Consider the following 16,282-nt stretch of genomic DNA (forward strand, 5'->3'; position numbering starts at 1 on the left):
GTGCCGGTCCGGTGGGGTTAACTTACGACTTGGCCTGGGATCTCGTCTTAAGGCCTTTTTTTATTCGTTTGTAATCGAAACGAGCCACTTAAGAAACCGCCGCGATCCTTGAGTCAAATTTCTTTATGGTTCGTTTTCATATTTCATTTCATTTCTATTCTTTTTGCATATTTTTCTCCTTGCGAATTTAGGGGTTGACTTCGAGGGGAGTGGGGTTGCATTTGAAGTACTTTGATACACTGCGTATGATGTAAAATAATACAGCAGTACAGAAAAATATAAGCAAATATATTTTAAAAAGTTATGATAAAATAAATAATTTCGAAAAAAAATTTAATTTGTTTCAATTCTCTTTCCAAGCTATCATAAGATTTTAGTGTATAACACAAGTCTTTAACATTTTGAAACCTCCTAAAAGCTTTAAAGTAAAAATTTGTTACTGATTTTTTTAAAAATTTGATTTTTTTTGAGATTGAGATTGATTTCAGCAACATTTTTTCCCAGTGTGGGCCTAATTTTTGTTGTCGCTCCTCTCCGAGCAAATCGTCGCCGTCAAAGTGCCCACTCGATGCGACTTTCGTTTGAAGTGGGTTCCGAGATTCGGAACAGGCGGACGGAGTGGAGTGCAGAGGATTCTGGAACGGAGTGGAGGAGAGGTGAGTTTCCTTCCGGACCGACGTGCCGAATCCCACGGTGTGTGTTTACGACCAACAAGCACAGTTGGAACGGATTTCTCAATCCAATGTACAGCCTTCCATCGATTAGCTACCGAAAAACACGAAATTTGTGTCCAAATCTTGCGGTTTTGCGGCCCGAGGGCAAAACACCAACGATTTAATGGGCGGATGGGCGTGTCTCTGAGAAAACCGCTGCCAAATGAGGTCCACTCCACCTGACGGGCGGCTGTCAGGAGCAGTTTTCCAACCCCCCAGGATACAACGACTCGAACCGTTTTGACAGCCTGCAATCTTCTGCATTGATGTTTAACGCCTCCTCGGCTTTAGAGCCGATTTATAACTTTACAAATTTGCCAGTTAAAAAAAATACATTTCAGAGATTAAAGAAATAAGATTAATTTTTAATTTTTAAAGAAATTGTAACTGAAAAATAGTATTGTAATATACTAATATTAAAAACGTGCAAATTGTTTTGGAAACGCTTTAAACAATTTAAAATATTATTTATTGACTTTTAAACGATTTTAAAGATATAAAGGCCTATTCGTTTAATTAATTTATTATTAATACCACATTTTTATCACGCATTCTGTTAGAAAATACGATTTACTTGATTAAAAAATTATTTTAATACAGTAAATACAGTTAATGAAAATATTGAAATAATATATACAAATGGATCCTGTCAACATTATTTTCCAAATGGCTTTAATTAAAGCTGCGTTTTTAAGGCTCCATTTCAATTATCCTTTGGCATTCCCCAGTGCTCCGCTTTGATTTATTTTCTGTGGCTTCTTTGCTTAATTAATTTCAGTCATTTGGCAAATGGTTTCGCCAAAGTCAAAGGGTTTGATTGAGCGCGTTTAATGCTGGCAGAGATCAAAGCGGTCTTTAAGCAATTCAAAGACACCTTTTGGCACCACCGCCCCTTTTCCGCTTGTTTATTTGTGTGCTTCCCTATTTATTTTCTTTGGCTGAATGCAACATTTTCACTCAAGTGATTTGATTTGGCGAATTGAATTTGCGCTCCAAGTGTGTATGCATATCTAGACCAAGGCACATCCCCATCCATCCCAGAACCATTCAATCTCCCCGTCAATCAGTCAGTCAGTCATTCAGACTTGGCGGCGTCGCCGTCAACGTTTTTGTGGCTGTTGTTGTTGATTGTTTGCTTAGCGTCCTCCCGCGAGACTCAAGTGGCAAAACATTATTTTGTTCAGGAAATTCAATTAAAACTTTGCGGTTTTTTATTTGTTAGAATTTGTTTTTTTTCGCTTCCCTTCGGTTTTCAAGTGGTTTTCAATCAAATCGAGGCGTATTATTCAAACCACTTTGAAATAGTGAGGTGGGAGACAAGGTTCCGATCAATAAACTGAAGGTGAGTTTGGGAGCCTTGTTTATTTAGGTATATTAAAAATATGTTAAGGTACTAAAATAATACAATTTTTAGAAAGTTCTGTTAAGCCGAAGTAATTTTAAGTAAATATATTACAATTTAAACAAATTTGTATATTTTAAATTCTTTTAAAAATATTTAAAATTGGAAGTATTAGGCAAAAACAAAGCTTTAATTATTATAATTTTTAATTAAAAATGCTGTTTTTATGTTACAAAAATCAATTTTTGATACCATTTTATATTTGAATAGAATTATTATTCAAAATTATATGCATTAGAAAAAGTTACTAATAGGTTGCTTAAACCAAACCTAAACAATATTTGTGAGGATGCCGGTTTCTTAAAAAGTCCCTTTAGCGTTTTGTTTACCACTCCTTTATGGCCCTGTAAGACTAAGCACATCCGAGCCACCCCGTTTCTATCTATTTGAGCCCATAAAAGTTCCGCTTTATGAGTTGGCAAACAGAAAAGATTCGCGGCAAGTGGCGGCCATTTGAATTAAGCCAACGACTTTTATGGGGCTCGTCTGGGCCAATAAAGATGGAGACCAATTGGGGGAGGAAGACTTTCTTAGGGGAGGAGAGCAACATCCGTTTATCGATTTGCACATCATGATAGCGATTACGTAATTGCAATTGTAGCAGCAATTCAAAGACCAAAAGAAACAGATGAAGGTTGAATGCCGAAAAGAAAAGATACAGATCGGGATACAAAGGGCTGACACCTTGCATTGTTGTCCTCGTGGAGAGGTATATCAGAGATTGACATCAATGGGAGCGTTGCCTGATAATGCGTGGGATCGTCGGATCGCTCTGAGATCTTATGAGGTCGGATCCTCTGGGACCCCGCTCTTTCCCAGCACCGGAAGCGTTTAGCAGCCGTCTTTGTTCGAGATCGCGAACAAAGGACGATGGAGCGGGGTTCGCGTTTCATCCGAAAGTGTTAAAGAGCAGGGATCACTCACAATCGGAGCTCTCTTTCGGGGCCGCAGCTTGACTTTAATTGAGTTTGAATAGAGCAATTTAGTTCCCGCTGCGATCGAGGCCTCATAACCGATTCAGCGCTCCAATTCGATCTGTGCAAAAGTTCTCAGACCGCGTCCCGCTGGAAAAATTGTTTTCATTTGGTGTGGCGTTAATGATTTGGTGTCCAACCCCCGATGGTCACAACAAAAGGGGTTCGCTTAACCCCCTTCGCCGTTCGTCCTGCCCCCACAAGCAGCATCACCCCCTTTTGGGCGAACAATTACCATCTGAATGTGTCACAGTGTGGCCAGAAAGTATGTTCCCAGCTTTGGCGATTGGCTTTGCCATTGTGTCCTGGCCATGTAATTACACACCTTTTGAGTCGGAGTCTGGCTCTGAGTTCTAGGTGTCGAGTTCGTTGCGTAATCATATGTTTTGGGTTCAGCTCCGCTGGCAGCTGTGAATAGTGTGGGCACGCCCACAGGGCCAAATCAACGCCCACTTTCCCTAATTGCTGAATGTAAATATTTTCCACGACCTTCTGCGTTAAGAATTAAAATCATTCTTCTCAAACAGTTGCGATATAAAAAAGGTTTTTAACATACATGTTGCTTACATGAATTATAATATTTAAAAGAGTATTGTGTTTACAGGTATTTCAAAAAATAATTCATTATATAATGAAAATGTAAATGTGTTAATGAAATACAAAAATTTATTTTTGTAAGACTTTAAATGTATTTAGTTAAAATTAAAATAATTTCTACTGCCGAAAACAAATTAAACATAAATTGTAAATTATTTTAACAATACCATAGAAATGTATTTATTTATTTAGATACTGTTTCCAGTATGGGGTAATAAAGTTGTACAGACCCTAGATATGGATCTCGTTCGCCCTCTCGACTTGTGAAAATTCCAGTCGTAAAAAAGGCTGAGAAAGCTGTTTAATTACGCCCCTCGGTACACACAAACATTGTAAAACAATAACAATAAAAGCGCTGCAAGGTAATGGGACAAGGAAAATACGAAATGGAAACGCGAACGGACAGTTTTTCACCTTCTAGGTGTTCCCGGAAAATCGGCCTCGTTTATGATCCTTAAGCAACATCGTTTATAGCGCAATTTCGGTGAGGGGCGTTTGCCAAATGACTTTTAAATGCCGTCTGTGATTTGGCCTTAACTATCGTAATTGTTTCGCTGTGCATTTTCTTTTACAAAAATGTAAAAAAAAAGTAAACACAAGAATTATGCGCGACTCAGGTTGAATCCTTTAGGGATTTGGCATTGGGAAGGGGAAAATTGTTTAACAAGCATTCGAATAAGAATTATGGTCCATTCCCAGGTGAACTGCCACTAGAAATCAAAGGAAAATCGGTTTTCCTCCGGATCCTTTTCCCCTTACATTTGACTGCCTTTTTCTTGGATGGAAATTTCTTTACTTTCTTTTGCCGATACTCGAGAGTTTGTTTAAAGTAAATTATTTATGCAAATCAAAGTGCAGAAGAAGGAAAAGTTTGCAATTTATTTTGCCGATTGGGGGCCGAGTGTGAGGGTTGTAGCGTCAAGGGTTGAGGGTTTGACCTTTGTTAACTCTGTTTGCACTTGTGCTTTGCTCTTTGATTTAAAACTGTCAACGCACACGAGAGCTGGAAAAGAGTGCCAGTCGTTGAGTTATGGTTCCACTCCCCCGCCAGCAAATGCAAATTTACCTAGGACCCATCGTAAAATGGATGATTGTTGCCCGCTATTGTTAAATATTTTTCTTCGTTCCCTTTTTTTTGAGCGAACTTTATAAACACATTGATTTTATTAAATGTTATTCTGCGGGAATTTGATTTTGATATTTGTTTGTTTGGGTGACCTGTCATTTGCATGCTTCGACACTTGTGCCACACATTTTTCGTTGCTCCCTTAAATAAGTCATCGCTTATGTGCCAAGGGCTGTGTCTAAAATGTATTTAGAGGATCCGTTTCAATGTTTAATACTTTAAAAACTTTTTGATTTTTTTCTAAGTTTGTTATTTAAAATAAATAAAATTCTTTAAATATATTTTCTAAATAAATACTTTTATCAGGATGTTTAATATAAATTATGCAAACACATTTAAATACTCGATTTTATGAAATAAATCCCAATAAACTAAAATTTAATTACAAACATAAATTATAATTGGACAACCCTTATAAGTCCTAAATAAAACTTAAAAATTGAATTGTGAAACGCAATGTAGACTAAATTTATTGATCGAAACGAACACATTTCAACAAGGCCCAATAAAACTTGAACTAATTAAGTGACTCTGGTTTTCGCAAATAGATCTTCAAAAGTTGTTGTTGTCGGAACTTTCCGATTTGGGGGCGGTGCCGAAGAACTTCTCGTACTCCTGTTGACGTCGAAGGGCGCGGGCTTCGCGTTCCATTTGCCGCTTCTTGGAGAACCGCTGATGAATGCGCTTCATCTCCTGCACCTCCTTCATCTCCTCCTTTTCCTCCTCCTGGGATTTAATTATTAATTAGTTAATTAATTTCCTAATTTTATTTTAGTTATATTACCGTCATATTTAATCGCAGGACCAAGGCCCTTCTGCCATCCGACATCGACTGACTGTACTGCATAAAGTTCTTCAACCGCTCGGCGGGAGGGACACTTCGCTCAACCACAAGGACGATCCGGGCCCACTGGCGCTGCCACTCGTTGCGGATCTCGGCGATCACCTGGTAGGTATTACCCATCATGGCGATCAACATGTTCACCAGCAGCACACTCACGATCACCATAAACAGGAAGAACAGGATCTTCGCCTCGTACTCGTGCTGCGTGGACACCATCGCTCCGTAGTAGTCCCCGAAATTGGTTAGCGACATGAGGAACATGGCCACTATCGATTCCATTGGCGACGGCATCGGATTGGACTCCGCGTCCTCGCCATCTGCCGGCGTTCCACTGTCAAAGGTCAGAAAAATAATGTAAAAGGCCTGGAAAAAAAGAAATGCGAGGTACAGTAAGAAACCGGCAGCCACATGTGTTACAAAAATATACAAATACCTGGGAGAAACCCAAAACGAACACCAAATAGATGGAGACGAATCGGAGCAGATCTCCCATAACCATGCGGTATATCATCACTACGAAAGGACCCACTGTTTTAAAGCCACTGGAAAAGGAATAAGAAAATGATTAATTAAATTATCATAAAGTCTTCAACTGTAGTGTAAATATTTAACATACCGACAAAAGAATAGAAAATACGGAGCAGTGGTTAGCATTATCACAACGGTGACGTGATCATCGATTTCGGTGAGACAGGAAACCCTCAACCAGGGTATGGTCATCATCAAAGCACACGAAAACAAAAACATTACTCTCGAAGGAGCCGTCATCTTGGGAAATTATTTGTAGCAATAATACATTTTAAAGTAAAGTTAAGTAAATTACCTACCAGATTTTCAATAAACATTTTCAGACCCAGAAAACGAGCCTCTCGCAAGGCAACCAAAAGGTATAGAATAGCCCCAACAAAGTTCAATAGCTCTGCAATAATTCGAAGCTTGGCCAAATCGGATTCGAGATTCATAAGAGGACACTGGGCATAGCTCTCCCACCAAGCGGGCAGGACCTCAACCTCCGAAGGATCATAATACTCGGTAAAATTTAGCCAAAATGTTTCTGAAAAAAATAAATTATTATTAGTTTACAAAATACTATATTATTTTAATTCTTATAAAATATTCTAAAATATTATTGCATTTTTGTGATATACTCAACTGTATTCGGTAGTCAACGAGCCCCTTTTGGTCTGCCGGTGGTACGAATCCGATCCGTTTTGCCTATACAGATCATTCTGAGCCGTGGTGCTATTGGCCCCATCTTCGTCCTCCTCCTTGTTGTCCGGACCTGGACGCAGTATAAAGCTGAACAGCGAGATCAGGAAGTAGAGGGCGAACATATAGAACTGCTTGTAGAACCGCGACTTGCAGAACGTGTCCCACTTGGTCTTTAGCAGATCGATCACCACGCCGTCGAGCAGTTCCAAGTGCTCTAATTTATCCCCAAATACCACGAAATTCAGCACAGAGTCCTTGTTAATATTGCCGGTCTCCTCATTGATGGTATCAATCATCAAAAGCGGATAGGCGGCACAGGTGATGCTGCCCAGTTGCCAGTAGATCTCCCGTTCGATGCTCATCACGTGGAAGAACATCTCAACTCTTCCCAACTTGGCGGCCAAAGTGAGGGGCGTGAGGTTCTGAACGTTCTTTATGTGGATATTCGTTCCCACCTCGTAGCCCACGTCAAACATTTCAATCTTTTCGTAGATCACCAGCATGTGGAGAACTGTGTTGCCGTTGGTGTCCTGGAAGTCGGGATCGGCTCCTCGGGCCAAGACCAGTCGAAAGCACTCTTCCTGCGACAAACAAGCGGCAAAACTCAGCGGGTATTCACCCCAGTAAACATAGCCATCGTAGTTGGTCATGGGACAAAGAGCCACGTACTCGTGGTCCGGCGAATCCGTTCGGGAAAACTTGGTATCCTCCGCCGACATGAAGGCTCCACAGCAGCTGTGTGTTGGGCAAATTTAAAATGTAATAGTAATATTTAAGATTATAAATTAAAGAATAAAATTCAAAAACCTGAATATTTTAGAGGTTCTAAATATTTTTAGTTTTTTTTAATAATACAAAATAAAGATATTGATAAATAAAAATAAAAAGTATCACAATGAGGAAGTTTTTTGACCTATAAGGCCGTTTCTTACCGTTCTTGGACATCTGCATCGGCATCCAAAAGATATTTTACCATGGCAGGGTCTTCGTTGACAATGGCAATGTGCAGGACACTCTCACCGTAGTACTCGTCGCTCATGTAGGTGTCCAGGATAAGTTTCGGGTAGAATTTGAGCAGCCTCTTGGCGAGATCAGCGTGCAAGGAGGAGGCGTTTAGCAGGCACAAATGGAGGATGGTCTCGCCCACAGCGCCACGCATCTGAAGATGGTAAAGGGATATATTAGTAGGACGTAATACCTAATTTCTTGTGGGAAGTTAGATGTTTTGTAGTCCAAATTCTTACACTTACATTTAGATCCCAGCAGACGAATCGATATGCGGTCGGATTGGAGATATATTCGGCCTCCGAAACCTCAGGGCAGTAGTCATGGATGTTGAAGTCATCGTCAGGATTCTCGAGGGCTCGAATCTCGGGCAATTGCCGTGAGCGGGGGCGATCCACGTTGCGCAGCAGGACGAGCTTCGAGATGGGGAAGTAGCGTCCAGCCCCCTTGTTGTACAGAAACGGCTCCACCTTGGTCTTGATGGCGTGATCTATCTCAGCAAACTGCTTGGTCTGGCAGGCCCTCTTCATCATGTCGACCAGAAGTCCGCCGCCCTTGAGATTAACGAACTTGTAAAGGGCCTGGGTGGAAACTCCGGCCTGTTTCTTGACCCCGCTGGTCACGTTACTCTCCGTATTCCCCATTATCCGATCCCGAACTCACTTTCCCACTGGGTTTTTTGCAGTTCTTAAAGGCTTTTGTAGCGCGACATTGCTGGAGGGACTGTCTGCTCTTGGAATTTCCTATTTGTTATGGCGTGGTCCTTGTCCATTCGTGGCTATCGACAAAACATTCCCTCGCACGCCCGTTGCCAATGCAACAGCTGAACTTGAGCTCCTTTACTCTGTTTACGTGGTGTTGCCAAGACATCGTACTTGTTGCACTTGCACAGCGCAACAAGTTGGACCCATCATTGGTTTATTCGTTTTATTTTGGAGGAGGAGTTTCTAATTAATTTTTATATTTACCCCGATGGATGGCATAAAATTGTATTCGCTGCGAATCCCCAACATGATCTGCGTTTCCGTCTCCATGACTCTGAGTAAATTAAAAACCTGGTACCACCCAGTCTTATTGGCTTGACTTTCTAGTGGCTTCTTCCACATTTGGTTGTAAAAAGTAAGTTAAGATTAAAGATATGGAATGGTCATTCCGTAGCAATCTAAGAAATAGTTTTTAAATTTAACGATCAAAAACAAAGGTACTTTTTGAATTAAGGCGCCATTTATTCTTCCTGGTCTGGTAGCTCCAATCTTTCTTTAACTACAGAGTCACTACTTGTGGTGTGTGTCTCCGCTATATGTCGACAACTCTATTCCATTCACAAGTTTTCACGAATCACACGTTCGATAGTGCTATCGATAGTTGGGTTTCACATCGAACATGCGGGGTTACGTTACGTTTTGATTGCACTTCACGTTGTTTCGTTACGTTTTGATTGCAGCGGAAAAGTATTGAAAAACTCAGAGTACCATTGGGAAAATCTGTGTACCTGTATTTTTGAATATTTTAGTGATTTTGCCAAACATTTAGGTAATAAAATTTCCGAAAAAAACCTAAACTTTCCCTCTAAAAATGTCTTCCCCTTAAAAATCCCCCTTTCTCGTCAAAATTTAGGGGGATAGCCCTGACCGGGGATTCTATTTCTGAAAAGCAGGCGCCGTTGTTCCGCGTTTTTCAATTGCGTTCTAACTGTGATAAGTTGTTTTCGAGTTCAAACAAAAGTGCTATTAATCAAGAATGCATTTTTGGGTAAGTAATTTTGAAGGGTCCCTGCAGGATAAATGCGAACTAGTCTGAAAAACAACTAATATAAAGCAACCGGAATTTGTCTGAATGCATTTGGACTACACAGGGTCTAGAAAATTTGTGCTAGTCGAAAAAATGATTAATACAAAACTAGTAAAAAAAAACTTGTCTCGGACTAGTACCTTTCTGACAAAAAAAACCTTAAAAATATTTAACTGGTAGAACAAATACATGTTAGGGTCTAGTTAAAAAGGCAACTGGAATTGAGTAATTTTGAAGTGTATTATAACTTTGTCTTGTCAAAATTATTATAGCTTCTCATTTTTAAAATATGTATGTTTTATTTTTAGGTCAAGCTGGTGGTACAAAGTGCATAAACAATATACGGCCCAGTTCTAGTTTTCACTTCCGAAAGTTTCACACGGATTCGAATTTCCCAGACCTGTTCCAAGACTCACTTCCGAAAGAACTGCACGGAATCGAATTTCCCTCTGTTGTTACTCTGTTAACTTCCGAAAAATTCACACGGAAACTTTCCGCCAAGCATATGACAGGCGGATTTAAATTCGGCAGTATTCTTTAAATATACTTCGCGATAGCTTTATAAGTCAATAATATTTTTATGCTATTCCTTGATGTTTTATGTTCCTAATTGCATCATCGGAATAGAAATTATTTGCATATATGACTTATTAATAATTATTTTGTGGTTGCACCTTAAAACCCGGTAAATTCTAGCTATGACAATTAATGCAAATCCGCCGCCCTTGTTCTAAATTCCGCTCGGATTTGGTAAAAATGGCTTAGAGTTGTCACGGTATGGATATAAGTTAGAATTTCCTTGGGACTTATTCTAAACTTATCCGATAAGGTTAATGGTTCTTTTATAAGAAAGATAATTTTTCCTAATTAACGAAATAAGTTTTTTTCATGTGAAATTTGAACGGGGACATTTGATAGGGACTTTGTTTTTCGACTTTGGCATCTCTGTATGCTCTTGCAGTTTGCAATACTATGATTCCCACACTGATTTTTAATACTATTCTGTCGGGAGCCTTTTAAAACTGCGCAGGGACCAATGGGAAATTTTATAAAATGTCCCTAGCAAGAAAGGGAAATTTAGTTCTGTTAAAGGGAAATCCGATAATGTTAACAAATTCACTTCCGAGTGAAAACTGGAACAGGCCTGATAATTTCAGATGAGATCATTTTGTCCTACAGAGGATGTTATTCTTGCACTGACAAAAAGCCGATTAGGTTGATTAGGCAGCCGACGAGACTACCTTCTATAATTGTACCATGGCCTGGAAATTATGGGGCTGTCGTGGAAGACCCAGGTGTCTGCCACCATGTACCCACCTGGCCGAATATTGGTGGACCTTATGCTTATGGTGGAGGAAGGGCTAGCGTTTTATCCACAGATAATTGGGATGATGGCCCTCCACTGGTCTAGGAGAAGAGGCGTCCCGTTGTTAGGCAAGTTATAATTATATAATAACTAATAATTAAAATGTTTTTACTTATTTTATAATTTTTCCCACCTTGCTTGCTTTTGTTTTTCTTTCAGATTAATTTATTGTTAATTAATTAATATTGTTGAATTTATATTATTTATTATAGGCTCATTCCACGTGAAACGTGACAGGCCAATTTGGGTCAAATCTCAGAATCAATCGAAACTTTTTTTTTCGATAGAGGATTGAAATATAAGGATCGGTTTTTTTTTTTTTTTTTTAACTCTTACCGTTTGTTTAAAAAAAATAATTTTCTAATTAAGCTCCGATTTTTCAGTTATGCATCACTTGAGACTCGTTTGAGTTATTTCAATATTTGGTATGCAACTTTGTGGGATATGTTCATGTCTTTCAGAAAAATAATTTAAAAAATTTTTAATTTTAAAATTAAGTATTTTTTAAGAGAATTTAAATTTAAAAAAAATCTGTACGCCGGAATACACGCGGTTTCCGAATAAAAAAATTATCCTCATATTGCTTCATCAATTCTTCACGAAGTGGTTAAATAAAATTTTTGTATTTGCAAGACCTACTAGTAAAGACAACGATTTTAGTTTAGCAACTTTGCATCAAGCAACAACAGCGCAACGTGTAAGAAAGGGAAAGCACTATTGCTGCTCTCCCGTGTTCGTATTGCTGTTCGCTACAAAACCTAAAAGAATTTTAGCTGTAGATTACTACCTCATACTTGGAAACTTTCCATCACGTCGAAGTTTTGAGAAATCCGTGGTCAAAGTTCCAAATTTTCGATTTTTAGGCACTTTTTGCGGTTTAATAGTAAGAAAACCTTTCGTAGTTCAGAGCCACAATTTAGCGGAAGTGGTACCTTGAACCTTTAACTTCAAGAGTGTCCAATCACAAAGTTGGGCGACCTCTACTTCTTTAGCTACAATGGATTTTACTGAAGTACTTTTTGTCACTTTTTTTCATCTATAGTAGCCTGATATTTTCCTTGTTGAACTGAGACCCGTACACATACAATACATTAAAAATATCAGGCTACTATAGATGAAAAAAAGTGACAAAAAGTACTTCAGTAAAATCCATTGTAGCGGATTGAGCTCTCCTAAACATCCTAAAATTAAAAAAAAAAAATTAATCCTATTTTTGAAAAAGAAAAATTTGTTATTAACAAAAAATATTACCAAATTGCAAAAGCAAAATATTAACTTAAGAAGGGGAAAAAAAAACATTGAGATCCAAAAATTTTTCATTGCAATTTGAAAATAAAAAATTGAATGGCATCAATGAAATTTTAAATGAAAAAAACCATGAACAAGAGACTTTAAATTCCCTTTTAGAAATGCAAAATGAGGCGCTTTCAAAAAGAAATTTGGCAGTTTCTAACGTAAACGACTCGTTGCAAAGACAAAATTATGATTTTTGGAAATGATGTTGGTCTAAAATGCTGCAGGTCAAAATGAATTCCCTTCGTTTCAAACTTACGGAAATGGAAAAGAAAAATCTTGCATTTTTAGAACAAAGTGATGAGGTTTCTCGCCTTAAAATATACTTCAACCGTGAAATGGAAAAATTAAAATGCAAATTTTTGGAATGTTCTAATCTATGTGAAAGCCAAATTAAAAATAGTGCTGTAACAAACAATAATGTTATTACATTCCAGAACAATGTCTCAAAAAATAAAGAAATTCATTGCACAATTTACATGAATAGTCCTAGAGCTTACAATAATTTAAGACTAAATTTAGGATTCAATATGCCATCTGAGACTTCTTTAAGGGGATGGTTGCCATTAAAGGACTTTACTTCTGGCCTTACAGGAGAACATGTTCAAATATTGGCAGGATTTGTTCAAAAAATGAACGAGTTTGATAAAAATTGTAGCATTCTTTTTGATGAAATGAGCATTAAATCAGCACTGGAGTATGTCCCAAAGTCTGACCGCGTAGTTGGATTTACAGACTTGGGAGACGTTTTTTCTGATAATGGCCACTATTCATCTCCAGCAGATGGAATGCTTGCGGTTATGATCCGCGGCCAAGTGAAACCTTGGAAGTATGTTTTGGGTGTTTTCTTTGTAAATTAATTTATACGAGGTGAACATTCTTAAAAGAGCCTTAGAATGTTGCCGAAATATTGGCCTTAATGTTACGGCTATAGTAGGCGATCAAGGATCTATGAAATGTGTAGCCTTTAAATCGTTGGACGAACTTATTACTCCACCTAGGCCAGAATTCATTTTTCATTTTGTTCAAGAGTGTTAGAAACAACTTCTTGAAGAGAGATGTGAAGTTACCTGCAGACCCACTTAAATTTGATGAGAAATCATCTAAAAGTGTCGCCTCTTGGCAGGTAGTTGAAGAGTTTTATAGAATTGACTCAGGTGGTGTGTCTCGACTGGCACCAAAACTATCAGATAAACACATTGAACCAAATAATTTTCAAAAAATGAACGTAAAATTGGCCACTCAAGCTTTTTCAAACACTGTGAGCCATGGTATCAATGTGCTAAGAAATGCTGGAACTTTGCAAAGCTCTGTAAATGCTCTAGCAACATCTGAGTTTTTGAAAAAAAAATGAACGTTTCACACGGACTATGGGAGAAGGCTATAATGTTGTAGTTTACTTACGAGCGATAGTATCGTGATAGTATCGATGGTCCAGCCGAAAACATGGATGGAGCCAATATCGATGTTTTTACAGCTCTACTAAACCGGTTATCGTCATCTGGCCAACAGCTTCGTTTGCAATTTGATTATTTTGTTTGTGTTTTAAAACTTACGAAATGGAAAGTGAAATGGAGCAAAGTGATTCTGAAGAAGTGAATATGGAGCAAAGTGATTCTGAAGAGGTGGAAATGGATACAGGTATCGATGCTGAGATGCTAATACTAGCATGCCCATTCGTCGCCGCGCATAATAAGGAGGAAGTGGAGAATTCAATTCGGAAGTGCTTTCGCTTGGTGGAGAAAGAACTAGAGAAAGGGGCAGGATTGTCCTTAACATCCTTTCTCCTGAAGCCACAAAAAAATGGGTTAAACCATTTTATCTTCATTGCGACGAGGTAAAAAAGAAGTGACGATCGCACAGCATACAAAAGTTCTGATATCACATTTTGTGACAAAAAGTGTTATATTGGCATTGGAAATGGCATTGCCAACACAAAAACAAATTTTTCTGAAAAAAGAGTTGGAAAACACATGAGTGCTACCAGCAATTTAAAATTCAAATTTAACTAAGGAAAAAACTATATAAAGACTTAAAAACTAAATTATTTGTGAAGTGAAGTAAAGGGAAAACCAAATGGATAATACGAAAGCGTAAGTCTATTAAAGTCTATCAGGGGTGTCACAGAAACCGTCGACGGATTTGGGGACGGTTGGTTTAGAAACCAACCGACCAAAACCGTTGGTGTCACAGAAATTCGAGAGATTTCCTTTTTTCGGAAAATTTACCGAAAAACGACCAGGGCTGGATGCATACACTAAATATCAATAATTATCGAATTTTATTAGACTTATTTGGACCATTTTCCAATAAGTTTTAAACTTAATTGATGTTTTTCTTGCAAAACTACAAAAAGAAAAACTACATTTCTAGGTTGGCAAGAATTTTAAAAGCGAACCAAAATGCCGTCTGCTCTAGAGTACTTGCGAAGGCATAAACTGCTAGAGGCTAGGACGCAGAGGAGATCCTTACAAACGGTTTTACATGGACTACCATGGAGATTTAACTCATTGGCCAGGTCCGTTCACAAACATGCGGCCGCCCTGAGTAAATCCTTTGGTCGATATTATCGCGAATGAATAGGAAGAATATGGTGTCTTGCGCTGGGAACCTATGTTTACCCCTGAAAATTAGCAAAGCTTATTAGTTTCAATTAATATTAAACAAAAATGTTGCACTTTTTTACTTACATGTCTTCTTCTTCTTCACAGCCAGCGTTTTACCTGGCAAAAATAGGACATTTTTTCACGACAGTAATGCCAACTTTTTGCAAAGGCGGTCTGTTTTTATTAATTTCTCAATAACTACAACTTCTTTTACCATGAAATTTTTCACCAGAAATAAGTTTCATTTATAACTACAATACTAATTACCTTTGAATAAATAATTCGTTAAAAAAACATTTCGATAACTAACTCCGAAATTTGGACAAATTTGGTATTTTAAAGTTCTCGGTAATTGGTAACACTGTCAGGTAGACGGTTTGCCGACGGATTTTTTTAGCTAATTTTTTCGAGAGGTTTTATAAAATGCATATTTTTAAATATAACCCGAAATAGGTATAAAAATCATAGTATGCATGTAGTTCATAAAATTAATTAGAGTTGTCTTAAATAAAGTTATATTTTTGGGAAACATTTGTAAGTTGGGTAATTTTATTAAAACGTCCGGCAAAATACGGAGGATTTAGAAACCGTCAAAAATGACGTCTGTGACACCGAGATTTGCTATTCGGGGGAAATTCGGTTGGAATGGATTTCTGTGACACCCCCGTATATGTCGTGCCCTAAGTGCGATTTACGAAATATTTATCGACTTCGAGGGAAATGTAGGGCTGCTACAAACGAAGCTGTTTTGCTTGTTTTTTTATTTCGTTTAGTATTTTAAAGCTATTTCATTTTTTTTTTTGACAACTCGGTCACTCTTTTTTGGAAAGGACGCCACGCGGTTAAGAGCAATTCGTAAGTAAAATTTTAATTTTTGTTTTAATAATAATTGTACAAATAATCCTTTTATTGCAGAAGATGAATCCGAACTACAACCAAAGATATTACCCACCTGGAGCACGCAATCCCTATCCCTATCCCATTTCCCATCCCAAGCCCTATCCCAATCCTTATCCCAATCCCTATCCTTATCCTTATCCTTATCCCTATACCTATCCCCAACAATATCCCCAACCCCATTATCCCCCCTATCCATATTATCCCCATCCTCATCCCCGTCCCCACCCCTATCACCAACACCAAGGAAGACATCGCCGGCCCCGGCCCCATTCTATTATATGGGCAAACAAGAAAAAGGCTATCAACGACGCGGCTGCAGAAGTAGCCAACAAAGCCAAGGAAGCAGAGGAAATTCCAGATCAAGCCGTGCAGATCGCAAAGGAGGCCATCCTCAAGGCGCTGGAAAAAAACAATAATGCCCTTAGTGGCGAAATAAAGAAATTAAAAATTTAA

The 16,282-nt window shown here is 38.3% G+C and overlaps 2 protein-coding genes across 2 annotated transcripts; one reads left to right on the forward strand and one right to left on the reverse strand.

Annotated features, from left to right (window-relative positions):
• Nucleotides 1-5,318: 5,318 nt before the first annotated feature.
• nan (transient receptor potential cation channel subfamily V member nanchung) lies at nucleotides 5,319-8,633 on the reverse strand. Its single transcript, XM_017141974.3, has 8 exons — nucleotides 8,119-8,633; nucleotides 7,801-8,027; nucleotides 6,810-7,603; nucleotides 6,484-6,710; nucleotides 6,273-6,424; nucleotides 6,090-6,198; nucleotides 5,597-6,019; nucleotides 5,319-5,538 (listed from the first exon to the last, which is right to left on the reverse strand). The coding sequence occupies exons 1-8, from the start codon at nucleotides 8,515-8,517 to the stop codon at nucleotides 5,365-5,367; spliced, it is 2,505 nt and encodes an 834-aa protein (XP_016997463.2). The 5' UTR covers nucleotides 8,518-8,633; the 3' UTR covers nucleotides 5,319-5,364.
• A 7,214-nt stretch (nucleotides 8,634-15,847) lies between these two features.
• Nucleotides 15,848-16,282, forward strand: LOC123002995 (pleckstrin homology-like domain family A member 1). Its single transcript, XM_044393957.1, has one exon. It carries the CDS (start codon nucleotides 15,848-15,850, stop codon nucleotides 16,280-16,282), a length of 435 nt encoding a protein of 144 aa, XP_044249892.1.

The sequence above is a fragment of the Drosophila takahashii genome, chromosome 3L, assembly GCF_030179915.1.
Source record: "Drosophila takahashii strain IR98-3 E-12201 chromosome 3L, DtakHiC1v2, whole genome shotgun sequence".
NCBI lineage: Eukaryota > Metazoa > Arthropoda > Insecta > Diptera > Drosophilidae > Drosophila > Drosophila takahashii.